Source organism: Dipodomys ordii, unplaced genomic scaffold (assembly GCF_000151885.1).
Source record: "Dipodomys ordii isolate 6190 unplaced genomic scaffold, Dord_2.0 Scaffold8, whole genome shotgun sequence".
Classification (NCBI taxonomy): domain Eukaryota; kingdom Metazoa; phylum Chordata; class Mammalia; order Rodentia; family Heteromyidae; genus Dipodomys; species Dipodomys ordii.
This window is the reverse complement of record NW_012267224.1, coordinates 24,750,640-24,766,932: the sequence shown is the minus strand read 5'-3', so window position 1 is coordinate 24,766,932 and position 16,293 is coordinate 24,750,640. Positions and strand designations below refer to the sequence as shown.

Sequence of the window (16,293 nt, the reverse complement as noted above, 5' to 3'; positions counted from 1 at the left end):
CGATCCCGCGGCACCCCCGGCCCCCTTTGGGCCGGCCGGGGTCCGGGGAGCAGGGAGCTGGGGGCTGGCGGCCATTCCGCCCCCATCCGAAAGCGCGGTGACCTCAATCCTGTCGCCCGTCCTTCCTGTCGCCTGTCCCCCATCCTGCTCGCCCCTGCCCACCTGCCAGCGTGGTCCCCGGTCATCCAGCCCCCCCCAGCCCCCACTTCCAGGGCCGAAGGACCGACCTGCGCATGGGCCTGGACGGCGAGGCCCTCAGAGGACTTGGATGGGGACGGGGATGGAGGTTAGGGGGAAGGGGAGTAACCGGGGTCACGGGTCACGGGGACCTAGCTTTTTGATTTTTGCAAAGGCCCCAGGGCCGGCTGAGCAAAAAACAAGTCTCATTGGGCTGGAAGTCAGCAAAGACGGCCTGGGATCCGCAGGCAATGAGATGGTGGCCACGGGGAAATCTGACAGCTCCCCCTTTAACCGCCCCTGTGCGCGCGCGCGGGGCTGGTCCTGAGCGCTCACCCTGCACCCTCGCCTGTTCCCAGTTATGCCCCCTGAACAGGAGTGGGAAAGCTGAGGCGGAGACACATTCTGTTGCTGGCTGGGAGACAAGGAGGCGAGTCAGAATGGGAAGCCGGGGTCCATGGGCACTGCACCATGAAAGATGGAATTTGGTGCAAGTAGCCACCCTGGGCTCATCTGCCTCGCAGCTGAATAATGAATGTAGGAAACAGAACTGTGTCTTCGTGGTCGTTTTGCAGAGGGTCATGATAGCCCAGGGCTACAGGACGCAGAGATCACAGAGGAGATGGGGAGGAGAGTCACAGTCCACCTACAGTGTGTCCATCTGTGCCCACCCCGGGATCTGCTTCCCTGAGCCATGTGATTTCTGTGGATGATTCATCCCCCTCCTCCTGCACCTCCCTACCCTCTGCAGCAGCTCTTCCTCTCCAGTCATTTCTTTGGCTTAGGTGCTTTTCTTCTCCTGGGCTCAATGTTCACATCCAGTCATCTTTGGAGGCAAGTTTATTCAAGTTCTTTGTTTTGTCTCTCCTCCCTGTGTGGGCATTTCCCAAATTCATCTCTGCTGTTCATCCCTATATGGCTACTTGTGATCCAAATCCTCCTGTGTTCTAATCTTGGCTGGCTAATTCCAGGATTTGCTCCCACTGATACTCAAATCACATTTCCAAACCCAAAGGAATTGCTCAGGTGTCTGCAGCAACTTGCTTAGTCTTCTACCTTCCAAATCAGTCCTCCTGCCCCAGGAGCCCACGCCCCTGTATACTTGGGAACTCTCAGGAGTCCTAGTCTCTGTGGAATCTTTAAGCCTAACAGAATAGAGCTTTCTCTCTTTCCTAAAGGCCTGTAGTGGCCCTCAGGGGAGGCGGCCCTTCTCTACCTGAACAACTGTTGACTTTACTCTCTTCCCCTTTCCACTATGAGCTCCTTCAGCAGTGGCTTTATCTTAATTGCCTTTGTATCCTAAGGCTGGGCACATAATAGATCCTGTTAAATATTGTACAGTTAAGGAGCTTGTAATAAAATAAAAATACCTTTTAGGACATAATTTATAGACAGTAAAGCACATGTACAGAGTGACATTTCATCCTACTAGAGATCTGATCAGTCATCATGAGAGAGAGAAAGATAGTACAAAAGTGAGTTTTAGCCGGGCACTGGTGGCTCACGCCTGTAATCCTAGCCACAGGAGGCTGAAACCTGAGGATCATTGTTCAAAGCCAGCCTGCACAGGAAAGACCGTGAGACTCTTATCTCCAGAAAACTGGAAGTGGCACTGTGGCTCAAGTGGTGGAGTGCTAGCCTTGAGCTGAAGAGCTGAGGGACAGCACCCAGGCCCAGAGTTCAAGCCCCACAACTGACAAAAAGTGAATTTTGGAAATCAAGTTTGTAGATAGTGACAGATTAAAGCTAATGCAGAAATGCAAATAAGTTCCAAATAAGTATCGTTGATGCCCAGACATAGATATATAAGCCACTGATATGCAGACATTCAGCCATAACACAGTGTTTCTCTTTCCTTAGACTCTAACCAGAGGACTGAACAAGAAAGAAGTGAGGACAGACTCATCATGGCTTCAGTGTCTACCCATGGAAACCAAGAGAAAGATCACCACTTGCCATCACTGGGCAAGAAGGTATATTTTTACTTGAAGGTCTGCCAACTTATGGAAGTTTCACTTGGTCACCTTACTGTTTTTTTTTTATCAACCTGAGTTAGGTTGGGGCAGGTAAAATGGATGAACAATTAAAAGGTAATTTGGGGCTATCTTGCTAAGAAAGCTTTTCAATTTCATTTACAAAATTACTTTCTTATTTACCAGCTCTTTGCTGTTCAGAGTCCAGGAACTCATGGAGGCTGTTGAGGATGGAAAAAAAATTTCTGTGGCGGGTCCACACCTTTGTTTGTCTCTAATAGAAGGATACACTGTGTTGGTTACTGAGCGTAGTCATACTGAGCATACGCCGGTGACAGATGTTGCTGTTAGTGAAGCAGAATCCTTAATTACTAATTAGCCATCAGATGGAGAACCAAATATTAACATGAGCACATTTTTCCAACTTGGTAGGGATGGCTATAATGTGTTATCAGGAGCATATAAGTGAAAAATACACAAGTAGTTCATAGGTAAATGGAATTTGTGGTTTCTCTGGAGTTACCTTTCTTATTGTGTTATGGAGAAGATAATGCTTAAGGAGCAATATATAGGAGGAGCAAATAAACAAATGATAACAGGTAACAAGGAAAAGAATTTGAACACCTGAGCTGCCTCTGAAATGGAGGACCATGAAACATGTATGGCTCTACAGAAAACAGTCACCAGAGCTCCTTAAAATAGACTCTGCAAAAACTCTTATCCTGCCTTCAGGACTGATAGGGATTGTGGTAGTTGAGTGTGTGTGTGTGTGTGTGTGTGTGTGTAGAAGACATATTTCAGCTGTAGCTACAACCTGGGCAAGAACAAATATGTCACGACTCCTTCACTTACAATGGGGTTATATCCCCATAAACCCATCATAAGGTGAAATTTTCACTATTCAAAAATGCACTTAAGCTGGGCAGGAGCCAGTGGTTCCAGAGAAAACAAAACTTTTCTGATGATCTCAGTTTTTGTTGGTGGTGATTCCTTCTTTTTGTTGTTGTTAGTTTTTGTTTTGAGATAGAGTCGCACTGAACTTGAACTTGGGATTTTTCCGTCTCAGCCTCCCAAGTGTGGTAATTATCAGAGTGTGCCACACACCCATCTTGATCACCATTAACTCACCACATCTTTCCCTGTAGAGCCTGTTGTTTTGTCCAAAATCAAAAATGCACATCCATAAAGGAGAGATTGCCAAGATTATCCGAGAATGTCAGGAAGAAAGTTTCTGGAAAAGAGGTAATTGTTCTTCTGCATCTTAATTAACACTGTATACACTACAATAAACTGCTCTAACTGTATGTTGTTAGGATGTAACGAGGATTTGTTGTTGTTTTTTTTTTTGGGTCCGGTCGTGGGGCTTGAACTCTGGGCCTGGGCGCTGTCCCTCAGCTCTTCAGCTCAAGGCTAGCGCTCTACCACTTGAGCCACAGCTCCACTTCCGGCTTTTTTTTTCTTTTGCTTATGTGGTGCTGAGGAATCGAACCCAGGGCCTCAGGCTTGCAAGGTAAGCGCTCTACCATTGAGCCACCTTCTCAGCCCCCTGAAGATTTGTTTTTGAGCAGGGTTTTGTATAAGTCTTTAAAGTACTTACATACTTAGAGATGTTTAGAATATTAAATCCATGTTGAGATTCTTTTGGGGACAGAGATAATATCTGATTAGTGAGCAGTTAACCTCACTTAGCAAAAAATGATGCACATATAACTTTCCCTCATGTGAAAAGGAACATGTACCAAGAATATTATATAGAACTTAACTATCGAAGAGTTGTGATTCTACCAGCTCAAAAATAATGTCAAGTTCATCTGGAACTTTATACAAGCATTTTGGACAGTGTCTTACACATAGAAAATGCCTCATAAATATTTACTGACCAAATGGAAAGTGGCAGAGTTTTGTTAACATTTATCTTATGTTGTCTCTGAATCTCCTTTTCTGCTGAGTTGTTTCCTTGTTCTGGGCTGGCCTGCTATTAGACAAAAGCATGAATGCAAGCTATGCTTTCAGATTTCTTCAATTAAAACATTAATGATTCATTATTTGAAAATTGTACAGTAAAATCTATAAACTCAGCCTTAATATTGTATAACATTGCTGATTTCATAAGTCACTCAAATTCATTATCAACAGTTTGAGGAGTAACCTTCTCTAGAAGTTGATATTCTTTAGCCTTACCATGATTACTGATTGTGTTTCTAGAAATTAATCTTTTCTGACAGCCTATGAGCAAATACTTTAATTGAGCCCTAGATAAACAATTTTCCCACCAGTATGACCCATTTGCCTGCTACCTGCTCACTATCTATGAGTGGAAAAAATGAGTTTCTATGTGACTTGTCTTGGTTGCTAGGAACAGATAGATGTTTATCACTTCTCTTTGCTTTTGGAAGAAATCCTTCAACATCTCTTATCAGAACTAGAAATTGCTTTTTACAAACTACATTACCTATGATAACAAACCATAGCTAAACACTGCATATGTTTGACATGAACATAGTCTTCTTGTAATCTCCAGGCAAAAATCCAAATTGGGTAAGGGGAGAGATGTCATGAAAGACAAAAATCAAAACAAACAGGGAGCAGTCTTAAATGAAAGTAGATTAGGTAGCAAATATAATGTATGATCCTTGATTTTTTTTTGCCTTAGAAAAACATTAAAGACATTGCTGGGCCAGTTGGACAAATTTAAGCGCAGATTTTATATCAATCATTTTATATCAATCATTTTATATCAATCATTATCATTTTTTCATGAGTATGGCTGTTGAAGGAATGTAAATTTCTTGGATGCTAATGGTTTGTGATTATGCAAGGGAATGATCTCGTTCTTAGAAATTACTGCTGAAATAGTCAATGATGAAAATCTATGATGTTTATAAAATTTAAGTGACTAGGAGATAAAAAGGGAAATGGATAAAGAAATTAATGTGTAAAGAGATGATATAGAAAGATAATTTTTCAGAATTAATGAATTTAGATAAGGCTCTTCGGGAGTTTACTGGCTAACTTCTTAACAATCTTACAGAATTTTGTAGGGTTGAAAATGCAAAACCATCCAGGCTTGGAGATACCCAGTAATAATCCCAACATGTGGAAAGCTGAAGCCAGAGGATCCCAAATTCAAAGCTTGCTGGGCTATGTAACATTCCCTGTCAAAAATAAAAGAAGATAGGGTCGGAGGCAAAGAGGAAGTAAGGGATAGAGAAAGGGAAGGAGGGCAGGAAGAAAGGAAGGGAGGAGGAAAGGAAGGTTAAAAAGAAAAAAAGAAGACATGAAAGCAGAAAAGAAGAAAGGAAAAGAGAATAAAAAGTAAATATCAAACTATGTTTGTAAAGGCAGCTCTTAGGCTAGAGGTATGGCTTAAGAGGTAGAGCACTTGCTTAGTTGCAAGCACAAGACTCTGGGTTCAATCTCTAGTATCACACCAAAAACAAAAAGGAACTAGAGGTGTGGGTCAAATGGTAGAATGCCAGCCTTGTAAGAGCACAAGGTCCTGCATTCAGGTCTGAGGAGCAGCACAGAAAGAAGGAAGGAAGGAAGGAAAGCAGGCAGGCAGAGAAGAAAGGAGGGTAGGAAGCAAGGAAGGAGGAAAGAAAAAAGCATAACTCCCAAATGCAAGTTAAGTGCACAATATATGCCCTAAGATGCCTACAGCACTCAGTCAACATGAATACCAGAAATGGAACAGAAAAGGATTTTAGATTCGGTCAAATAGTGCAGTGCATTCGGCTGAGTGACTGGGTTACACCATACAAAAATATTTACCGGCTCCGGTGGCTCATGCCTGTAATCCTAGCTACTCAGGAGGCTGAGATCTGAGGGTCGTGGTTAAAAGCCACTCTGAGCACGAAAGTCCATGAGACTCTTATCTCCAATTAATCATCAGAAACCCAGAAGTGGTGCTGTGGCTCAAGTGATAGAGCACTAGCCTTGAGCTGAAGAGCTCACTGACAGCGCCCAGGCCCAGACCAAAAATAAATATTTGTTGAATGAGTAAAATAGCAAATGATTAAAATTCACTGCCAAGTAAGGCAAGAGGAAAAGCTGGGAGTTCCTGTCTCTGACTTCTAGGTGAAGGGCCATCTTTTAAGATACCAGTACTGAAGGGTGTTTTTCTTTTACAGCTCTGCCTTTTTCTCTTATAAGCATGCTTGTCACCCAGGGACTTGTCCACCAAGGTAAGAGTCAATGTTTTTCAATAGGTAAACTTCCAAGAGCTCAGCTTTCTGTGATCCTCCTAGCAGCTTTTTGGCTATTAAACACTTTTGGGTTTTGGTTTGGTAAAGGATTTCTTTTTTCATGTAAGCATTTGCCAATTTTTAGCCTAAGTCATCATCCCCCACACACCCCAAGAAGAAGTCTTAACCCAGAATGAGTGAATATATAAGATTGCCTGGCAAAGGCAAGTTAAAGTTGCAGATGGAATTATCAATTAATCTTAAAATAGGGAGATTATCCTGGAGGGGGTAATATAATCAAGGAAAGGACCTTTAAAAATAACAAAGGGGCTCAGAAGGAAGAACCAGCAGGATGGCACCATGAGGAATCAACTGGCTTTGAAGAAAACAGAATGAGGATAAAAGCTGAGGAATATGGGGGTTCTCTAGGATCCGGGGGAAAAAAAATAGCAACTCTGGAGTCTCCGAAAGGAAAACAGCTCATTCAAAGAATATGGTTAGTTACTACCTTGCTTTAATTCAATGAATATGATTTTGGACTTCTAACTCAAGAACTCTAGGCAATAAGTTCATGCTGTTTTAAGCCACTGAGTTTGTAATAATTTGTTACAATAGCCACAGGAAACTTCTTCGTCTGTATTACGTCACTGTGTCTCCCAGGGTCTCTGTTTTTGGCTTGATAGATCCTTCACTGTACAAAAGTGCTCCATGCAGAGAGGTGAGTGGGCCTAAAACCCAGCCCAAGCCACCAAGCCATTTGTCCTGAACAGGCTGCAATCCTTGAGGACTAGCACCTTGTCTGATTTGCACTTAAGACCATATGTTCTGGCCCTACCCTGCATCTCCCACAAGACCTCAGCTTGCCTCTAGGTTTTCCTACCATTCCCACCTTTCTCTTTGTCTTCTCCTGCCGGAGAACACACATAATAAAGTACCCACACAATGAAGTACCTCACTCTGTTTAAGCCCATTTTATTGAGTGCTGCTAATTACCACAATTTTTAAAGGAATAAGGAAAATATCCTGGTTCTGTGTGTGTGTGTGTGTGTGTGTGTGTGTGTGTGTGTGTATGATCTCAAAGACCATAGAAGCCATCTGTGTAGAACAATCTACTTTAGTATTATGCATGATATATGGTATTATGTTTATAACTTGAAGATAGCACTGGGATAGGAGAATCCTGGGCCTTGAATTCACAGGCTAGGCACTGACCCTTAGCTTGTTCACTCAATGATGGTCCTTTACTACTTGAGCCACAGCTCTTCTTCTGGGGTTCTTTTGGTGATTAATTAGAGATAGAAAGTCTCACAGACTTTCCTGCCCCAGCTGGCTTCGAACCTTCATCCTTAGATCTCAGCCTACTAAATAGCTAGAATTACACCTGTTAGACTATGAGTGCCCAGCTGAAGATAGAATTTTTTGTACATTTTTTTATTGTAAGAATGCTGTACAGAGGGGTTACAGTTACATGAGCACATTTCCTATTGAGCATTGTATGAAGATGGAATTTTTTTTTTTTTTTTGCTTTTGTGGTGCTGAGGAATCGAACCCAGGGCCTCATGCATTGCAAGGCAAGCGCTCTACCACTGAGCCACCTTCCCAGCCCCTGAAGATGGAATTTTTAAAGAAATATATTCATTAATCATTAGCAAGCCTTTGTCAGACCATTTTTTACACAGAAAAAAATGGCCTATATGGTGTTTTATAAATATTAAACTACCCAAAATCTATCATTGCTTACATCTGTAAAAGTATATTTTTTCAGGATTATGTATTAGTTCTCTACAGCTGCTATAATAAATTTCCACAACCACAATGTCTTAAAACAACACTGATTCAGCCTAGAAAACATGAGGCCATGAGTTTAATACCCACATGCTTCAAAAACAAAACAAAACAGAAAAGACATTCAAGAGATCTGCATAGGGAAGGAAGAAGTTAAACTATCCCTTTTTGCAGATGACATGATATTATAGCTAAATATAGACCTCTCCTGTGACCCAGTCATACCACACCCAGGCCTCTACCCTGAGCAACAGGAACCAGGATACAAGGACACGTGCACCTCCATGTTCATTGCAGCACTGTTCACAATAGCTAAGATATGGAAACAACCCAGATGCCCCACTACTGATGAATGGATACAAAAATTGTGGTACCTACATACAATGGAATATCATGCAGCTATCAGAAAGGACAAAATAATGGCATTCGCAGGGAAATGGATGGAACTAGAAAAAATCATTTTGAGCGAGGTAAGCCAAGAGCAAAAAGAGAAAGGGCACATGGTCTCCCGGATATGTGGATGTTAAATCCAACATGCAAGGAGATATGTCAAAGTAAAAGACTCGAGAGACAAGGGACCTCCATTCATTTTGTCATATCATTACTAAATGACTCCATGTTCTTGACCACATATATGGTATATATATATATATGTGCACATCTGAGGGGAGATGGAGGAGGACACAGAATCAGAGGGAAATGGGAAAACATACAACAGAGGGGCCCATCAGCTGTACTGGACATTGATGAAAATGAACTAAGTAACTAAAGGGCAGCAATGGAAGGGAGGGAATTCGTGGGGAAGAGGGAACATCTTACACTAAGCAAAAGGAAAGAAATGTATATATTACCTGATATGGAAGAAATAGTTGTATTGTCAAAACTCATAGAATTCACAAACTTTATAGACCATGATAATGACAACTTGCCTCGTGAAGGTTAAAATGTGTTTGTGACTTTAAGTATCACTATCTCACAATACTGTGACATTTATGCAATCATTTAATCGCAATAAAAATATTTTTTAAAAAGAGAAGAGAGCACTGACTAGCTTCTTTGAACTCAGTTTAAATCCATCTTGAATTATGGGTTTCCCATTCTTTTCTAACTTTAAAGCTAGTACCCATCTAAAATTGCCATTAGAGGTATAAATTCAGCACAACAGAATCATAATTCTTCTAAAATATATGTACGTTTAATGTATGTTATGTCTTAAGTTTTGAAGTTTTCTTTATAAATTTAAATATATGATGGAATGAAATAATTATGTATACATATTACTTCTAGGTTACTTGTCAGCTAATCCAAGATTCGGATCATTGCCTAAAGTTGCACGTAAGTTATAGAAGTAAAAAGAAAAAATAGATATGCTTCGAAATAGGAGATGTCTATAAGAACTGGAGATATGAACATCCAGCCTAAGGGAATTGCCTATGTTGACTGAAAATCAGTCACCGTTTCTTACCACATTGTATTGAGTTCATTCAGTTCTTTCTGAGTAGCAACTTAACAGTAGATTTCTCTTTAAAGCATGATCTAACAGAGACTGGCAAGATGTACATAGATGCCCCTCAGTATTTATGGGAAAATTGGTTCCAGGACGATGGAAGATGCTAAAAATCTATTTTCATATAACCTATACACATCCTTCTGTATGCCTTAGATTATCTTGAGGTTATTTATAATGCTTGTAACTGATTGTTATTTGGCATTACTAAGGGAATATTGAAAACAAAATCCATACAGATTGAAATTTTTCCCCAGGTATTGTCAATCCATCATTGAAAATCTGCAGATGTAGAATCCACAGATGTGGAAAGCTATCTGTACAAAATTACCAGCAGCAGAGCCATTTATTTATTCATTTATTTTAGCTTGGCAAATCTTTTCAGTTTACTATCTAAAATTAATTAAGAATAACCATTTTTGGAGGTGTGGAGGGAATGGGTAGTAGGGGTAACAATGCTTGATAGGAGATGTACTGATTACCTTACTCATGTTACTATCAGCCCTCTGTACAGTATCTTTACAATAAAAAAATTAAAAAAGGCTGGAAAGGTGGCTCAGTGGTAGAATGCTTGCCTTGCATTCATGAGGTCCTAGGTTTGATTCCTCAGCACCACATACGCAGAAAAAGCCAGAAGTGGCATTGTGGTTCAAGTGCTAGCCTTGAGCCTGAACAGAGCCCAGGCCCAAATTTAGGCCCTACAACCAACTAAATAAATAAATAAGTAAATAGAATAGCCACTTTTTAAATCAGGAACTGTTTTTTTTTTGTTTGTTTTAGCAGTACTGCTAAACTTATGTTTTAAACTGGTTATTTTTGAGACAGGATCTTACTTCTTGCCCAGGTGTGTGCTTGAACAGCAATCCTCCTATGTTTTGCTTCCCAGGATAGTTAGGATACTAGGTGTTTATTACCATGCCTAGTTTCTTTCATTAAGGCAGAAAATCATGCATTTTTTTCTTCCAGGGCTGGGCTGGAACTACATTCCTCTCAACTTCAGCCTCCACAATAGCTAGGTTGACAAGCATCAGCTGCCAGTGCCTAGCCAAGAGCATTCTAATTTCCAACAGACGTGGGGTTTCATCTCATTCTGCTTGGGCTTTTTATGTGCCAGGAGAATGTAATCATAATATAGTCTAAAATCTCATTCCCATCCAGAGGAAGAGATTCAAAATTCCTCTCAACCGGACATCTCTTCTAGAGACAAGATGGCTGGAAGCTCCCCATTACTCCATACCCATAACCTGTGACTTAGAAGCTCCATAGAGCCACACTCAAATTCCACTTTCCCTCCTCCAGCAGCCTCCCCCCATTTGTTTTGCAGCTGGGTCATGGTCCAGCTGCCTATCTATGGCATAGCACCTTCTCCTACTCAAGCCTGGCCTTTCTAATCTCACCTCAAAGCAGCAATCAGAATATGAAGTATCCAGCTCCTAGTCCTGCTGTGTGTGTGTGTGTGTGTGTGTGTGTGTGTGTGTGTGTGATGTGTGTGTGTGTGTGTGTGATGTGTGTGTGTGTGTGAGATGTGTGTGTGTGATGTGTGTGTGTGATTGTGTGTGTGTGTGTGATGTGTGTATGTGTATGTGTGCTGGTCCATCCTGACGCTTGAATTTAGGGCCTGGGCACTGTCCCTGAGCTTTTGTGTTCAAAGCTAGTGATCTATCACTTAAGCCACAGTTCTACTTCCAGCTTTTTGGTGATAATTGGAGATGAGAGTCTCATAGATATTCCTGACTGGGCTGGCTTTGAACTACCATCCTCAGATCTCAGCCTTCTGAGTTACCTAGGATTATAGGCATAAGCCACTGGTGCCCAGCTAGTCCTGCCTTTTTTTTTTTTTTGCCAGTCCTGGGGCTGAACTCAGGGCCTAGACACTGTCCCTAAGCTGCTTTTGCTCAAGGTTAGTGCTCTACCACTTGAGCCATAGCGCCACTTCCAGCTTTCTCTGTTTATGTGATACTGAGGAATTGAACCCAGGGCTTCATGCATGCTAGGCAAACACTGTACCACTAAGCCACATTCCCAACCCCTAGTTCTATTTTTAAAAAGGGGTTTCATTCTCAGAGCTTGTTTATTGGTTGATTATGGTCCTTTTAATATAAAAATAACGAATTTTGATAAGTTCTAAAAGAGTATCAGTGAACAAGATTACAACCCTCTCAATAATCTTATTTCTTAACCTGCTTTTATAGTTGCTGGTCTCATAGGATTTGGCCTGGGAAAGGCATCATACATAGGAGTATGCCAGAGAAAATTCCATTCCTTTGAAGATCAGCTGCGTGGAGCTGGGTTTGGTCCAGAACATAACAGGTTTGTAATATGTAATGAAGATCATTATAAGAGATTAAATAACTTTATAATAAATATATAACTTAGTTACCTATTTCATTTACTCAGTGAATATGTAATGAGTAATATATGCTGATAATATTCGAAGCCTCATTCAGGTCTCTTAAAAATATAATGAGCTGGTCACAGGTGGCTCATGCCTGTAATCCCAGTTACTCAAACCCTGGGGGATGGAGTGGGTGGGGGAACCTTACCTTAATGAGCAAGCAAACATGGCTTCTGTCAGCACTGAGTTACATAGACTTCAAGTCTTCTTTACTGCAAAGCTTCTCAGAGCCATTGATTCTCCCTTGGGGATGTAAGCAGTTGGATTGTGGCCTCTGCTATTAGAGTAATTGGGTTGCAAATGACTTCTGCCAATTAAGCTGTGTGACCTGAGCCAAGCTTCTTAAGCCTTCTAATCTTCAGTTTTCTTGAATCATGGTTTCTATGAGACAATGTAAGGACTAGAAATGGTTAATCATGACACTCAGTGTTAAGGGATACATTTCTCTAAAGAGCCCTCCTTTGCCACAGTGGCTTCTATTTGAAAGAAACATTGGGCTTGAAGTCAGGGTGCCCAAGTTCTCTTTCTAATTCTGTGACTTTGAAAAGCCATAGTTTTGCAATGGTGAACAGAACCCTAAACATTGTCTCTTCCTCATGAGCCAGGTGTGGCCCAGAGAGGGGCATAGATTTTCAGAGGTGACATTGTTAGCCGCAGGCAGATGGGAACTCTAACCTAATGCATTTCTTTTGCAAACCCTTAACTTTTTCCATAACAGCAGCAAACTGCCAGAGAGGCATTCACTCCATATTTCCAGAGACTTGTTTCAGTCTGTCCTTGCACAGCTGTGTTTTAGGATCAACTTCCTGGAAAGCAAGTGACTGCCAGCTGCCAGGATGTGTAGGGCAAGTAGGAAAAGGCAATACCAGTAAAGGAGAAAATGTTGTTGACTGCTTCTTCCTCTTCTTCAGTTGTAGGAGTTCCTTTCTTCCCTTCCTTCCTTCCTTCCTTCCTTCCTTCCTTCCTTCCTTCTTTCTTTCTTTCAGGACTTGAATTCAGGGCCTGGGTGCTGTCCCTGAGCTTTTTCACTTTGAGCCACAGCTCTACTTCCTGTTTTTTAGTTAATTGGAAATCAGAATCTCACAGGGACTCTTCTGCCCTGGCTGACTTCAAACTGTAGTCCTCAGATCTCAGTCTCCTGAGTAGCTAGGATTACAGGCGTGAGCTGCCTGGCTTGGAGTTTCTTTTGCTATTATCCCACTTTGACTTCCAGAACCATTAGATTGGAATCTACATTTCCCAGCACAATCTCTACTGTTCTGTACTTCATGGAGGAGGTGGCACTGGTGAATGGTCTTCTGGGTCCCTTAGAGCCTGGTGTTCTGTGACTCTATTTTGCCTACATACTTGAAGCCATAAGAACTGCACTCTGGGATCACATTAGCAGCTGGTGACCAATGAGTAAGCCTCGTGTAAAGGACCATTACCTGCTCATCTTAGAGACAATCATTCAGAGAATAGTCAGGTTTTCTAGTGAAGGGAAAGAACTGAGCACCTAAGTTGAGTTTGAAGAAATGGTTAAGCAAGTGGCACACCAGAAAACTTCTTGGAGGAGGTAATGGTTCCTGATTTAAAGACAGCACCTAAGCCCTAAATTAAAGCTTCAATACTGACATGAAGAAAGAAAAGAAAGAAAGAGAGAGGGAAGAAGGAAGGAAAAAAAGGAAGAAAGGAAATAAAAATAGGGGGAGGGAGAGAAGGAAAGAGAAAGAGGAGAGGGAGAGAGGGAAGGAGGGAAAGAAAAGAAAGGAAGGAGGGAGGGAGGGAGAGACAGAATTATTCCTGAAAAAGTCAGGCTAGTGAACTTTACAAAATGTCTCTAGATAATAGTGTGTTATGACTAGAGTATGGGGCTGGGAATGTGGTTTAGTGATAGAGCGCTTGCCTAGCATGTATGATGCCCTGTGTTCGATTCCTCAGTACCACATAAGTAGAAAAAGCTGGAAATGATGCTATGGTTCAAGTGGTAGAGTGCTAGACACTCAGAGACAGTGCCCAAGCTCCGAGTTCAAGCCCTAGTACTGGCTAGAGCATCCACTGATCCATTGTCCAGCTTACCACCTGTTCTCCCTTCTCTTCTAGGCACTGCCTGCTTACCTGTGAGAAATGCAAAACAAGGCGTGTATTAAGCGAGAAAGGAGATTCCCAGCCTTCAGCTTCCTAAACCCAGGATCTGAAGATTTTTAAGCCTCTGAATTTGTATACATTTAACTTAGTAGAATGGAAACTTTGTGATCCTCCCTCTTTTTGAAATGCTTTATGTAGAAGGCTCTCCTTTGAATTGAACATCATGTATTTTTCTGCTCCTTAAAAACATATGGGGGGGGCTGGGAATGTGTCTTTGTGGTAGAGTACTTGCCTAGCATGCATGAAGCCCTGGGTTCGATTCCTCAGGACCACATAAACAGAAAAGGCCGGAAGTGGTGCTGGCTCAAGTGGTAGAGTGCTAGCCTTGAACAAAAAAAGAAGTTTAGGGACAGTGCCCAGGGCCTGAGTTCAAGCTCCAGGACTTGCAAAAACAAAAACAAAAAAATCAAACATACAGGGAACCCTCACAGATCAAAAAGGAAATGATGTTGCAACCCTGCCTTGCTTGCAGATACATAAATTAGCTCTCCATTTTTTCCTCTGCTTTTCCCCCCAGTGTTTTAATTTCTCCGGGAGAGGACAGGAATGAATGAAGACAAAGATAAGAAGTCATGATGCAAAAAAATTTCATGTAATATACAGACAGAAATATAAGACAAGAAAGATTGTGTCTTATATCAGAAATGCTTCCTAAAATGTAGATGCCAATACTTTTCATGAAAAGCTTCATTTGAATGGGTTGCAATATGAATCAAATGTATTGTTGCAGTATTGAGGTGACTTTATGAATCATTATGATTTGGGATGTTTGTGCATGTGCCAGCCATGGAACTTAAACTGAGAGCCTTGTACTCTGGCTTGGTTTTTTTCCTAATCAGTGCTGATGCTCTTATCACTTGATCTACTGCTCCACTTCTGACTTTTTACTGGTTAATTATAGATGAGAGTTTCACAGACTTTTTCGCCTAGGCTAGCTTCAAACCTTAGATCTGAACCTCCTGATTAGCATGAGCATTAATGAGCAGTAATGGGGTTTGAACTCAGGATCTTGCACTTGCTAGGCAAGCATTCTACCACTGGAGCCACAGCCATAGCTCACTTTGGTAGATTATAAAAACACTCATTATCTTTGGGTTATCTGCTTAGCTATTGAGTAAATACATGCTCTACATCCATGATCAGCTCTCAGTAATGGAGTTCTTTTTATAGATAGCTTGTACCTAAAAGTATAAACACAGTTTCATAAATTGGCCTTCTCCTAGAGAACAATGGAAGAATCTCTAGAGGAATCAATTGTTAGAATGGTAAGCTTAGAACTTTATGGAGCCCAGAGGCAGCCAACACAATGGACTCCTATTCTCTAGCCAGATGTGTTGCATGAGAAAAAAAATCCTTCTGCTGGAGACTCTTTGTATTTGGGCCATCTGGCTGAGCCCTACACAAAATCATCTCTTGTCTCTTTACACTGCCTCAGGAAATGCTTTAGATATGTCATCATTAATATATAGGACATGTATGTACATAGATGTGTTTTATTACATCGTAAGCCCTATATAATAGAAGTTAAAAAAAATATGTGGGGAAGGAACTTCATTAGAAGTTACCACTTAGCTGGGTGCTGGTAGGTCATACCTACAATCCTAGCTACTCAGGAGGCTGAGATCTGAGGATCAAGGTTTGAAGCCAGCTCAGGCAGGAAAGTCTGTGAGATTCTTATCTCCAATTAATCACAGAAAAAGCAAGAAGTAGCACTGTGGCTCAAGTGGTTGAGCTAGCCTTGAACAAAAGGAGCACAGGGATAGCGCCCAGGCCAAGTTAAGCCTCAGAACCAGAAAAAAAAAAAGTTACAATTTAATGTAAAAAATTTTAGGCATCAAAAACATGGAAGTATTCATTTTTATGTGTGAACATTAAGTGTATGAAATGGACTGATTTGACTTGGTTTTTATATTATATATATTGTTTTTGTCCAATCAATAAAGTTCTACTCCTTTAAATCTGAATACAGAGCAATTCTTCTCTTTTTTTCCATTTATTTATGATGCTAGGGACCACTTTTAGTCTTCTGCATGTGGCCGCCCAGTTTTCCCAGCACCAGTGGTTGAAGAAGAGGCTGTGCTTCTTCCACATACGTCTTTGGCTCCTTTGTCAAATATCAGCTGACTGTAGGCGTGTGGTTTTATT

The 16,293-nt window shown here is 41.4% G+C and overlaps 1 protein-coding gene across 1 annotated transcript in view; it reads left to right on the top strand.

Annotated features, from left to right (window-relative positions):
- The window catches only part of Ociad2 (OCIA domain containing 2), a 14,815-nt gene extending 408 nt beyond the window's left edge, over positions 1 to 14,407 (top strand). The window contains exons 2-7 of the mRNA XM_013009210.1: positions 2,038 to 2,150; positions 3,296 to 3,392; positions 6,281 to 6,334; positions 9,407 to 9,454; positions 11,819 to 11,936; positions 14,104 to 14,407. Of these exons, the coding sequence (XP_012864664.1) occupies positions 2,085 to 2,150; positions 3,296 to 3,392; positions 6,281 to 6,334; positions 9,407 to 9,454; positions 11,819 to 11,936; positions 14,104 to 14,185 (465 nt within the window). The 5' untranslated portion in view covers positions 2,038 to 2,084 and the 3' untranslated portion in view covers positions 14,186 to 14,407. The remainder of the gene's footprint in view (positions 1 to 2,037; positions 2,151 to 3,295; positions 3,393 to 6,280; positions 6,335 to 9,406; positions 9,455 to 11,818; positions 11,937 to 14,103) is intronic.
- The last annotated feature ends 1,886 nt before the right edge of the window (positions 14,408 to 16,293 follow it).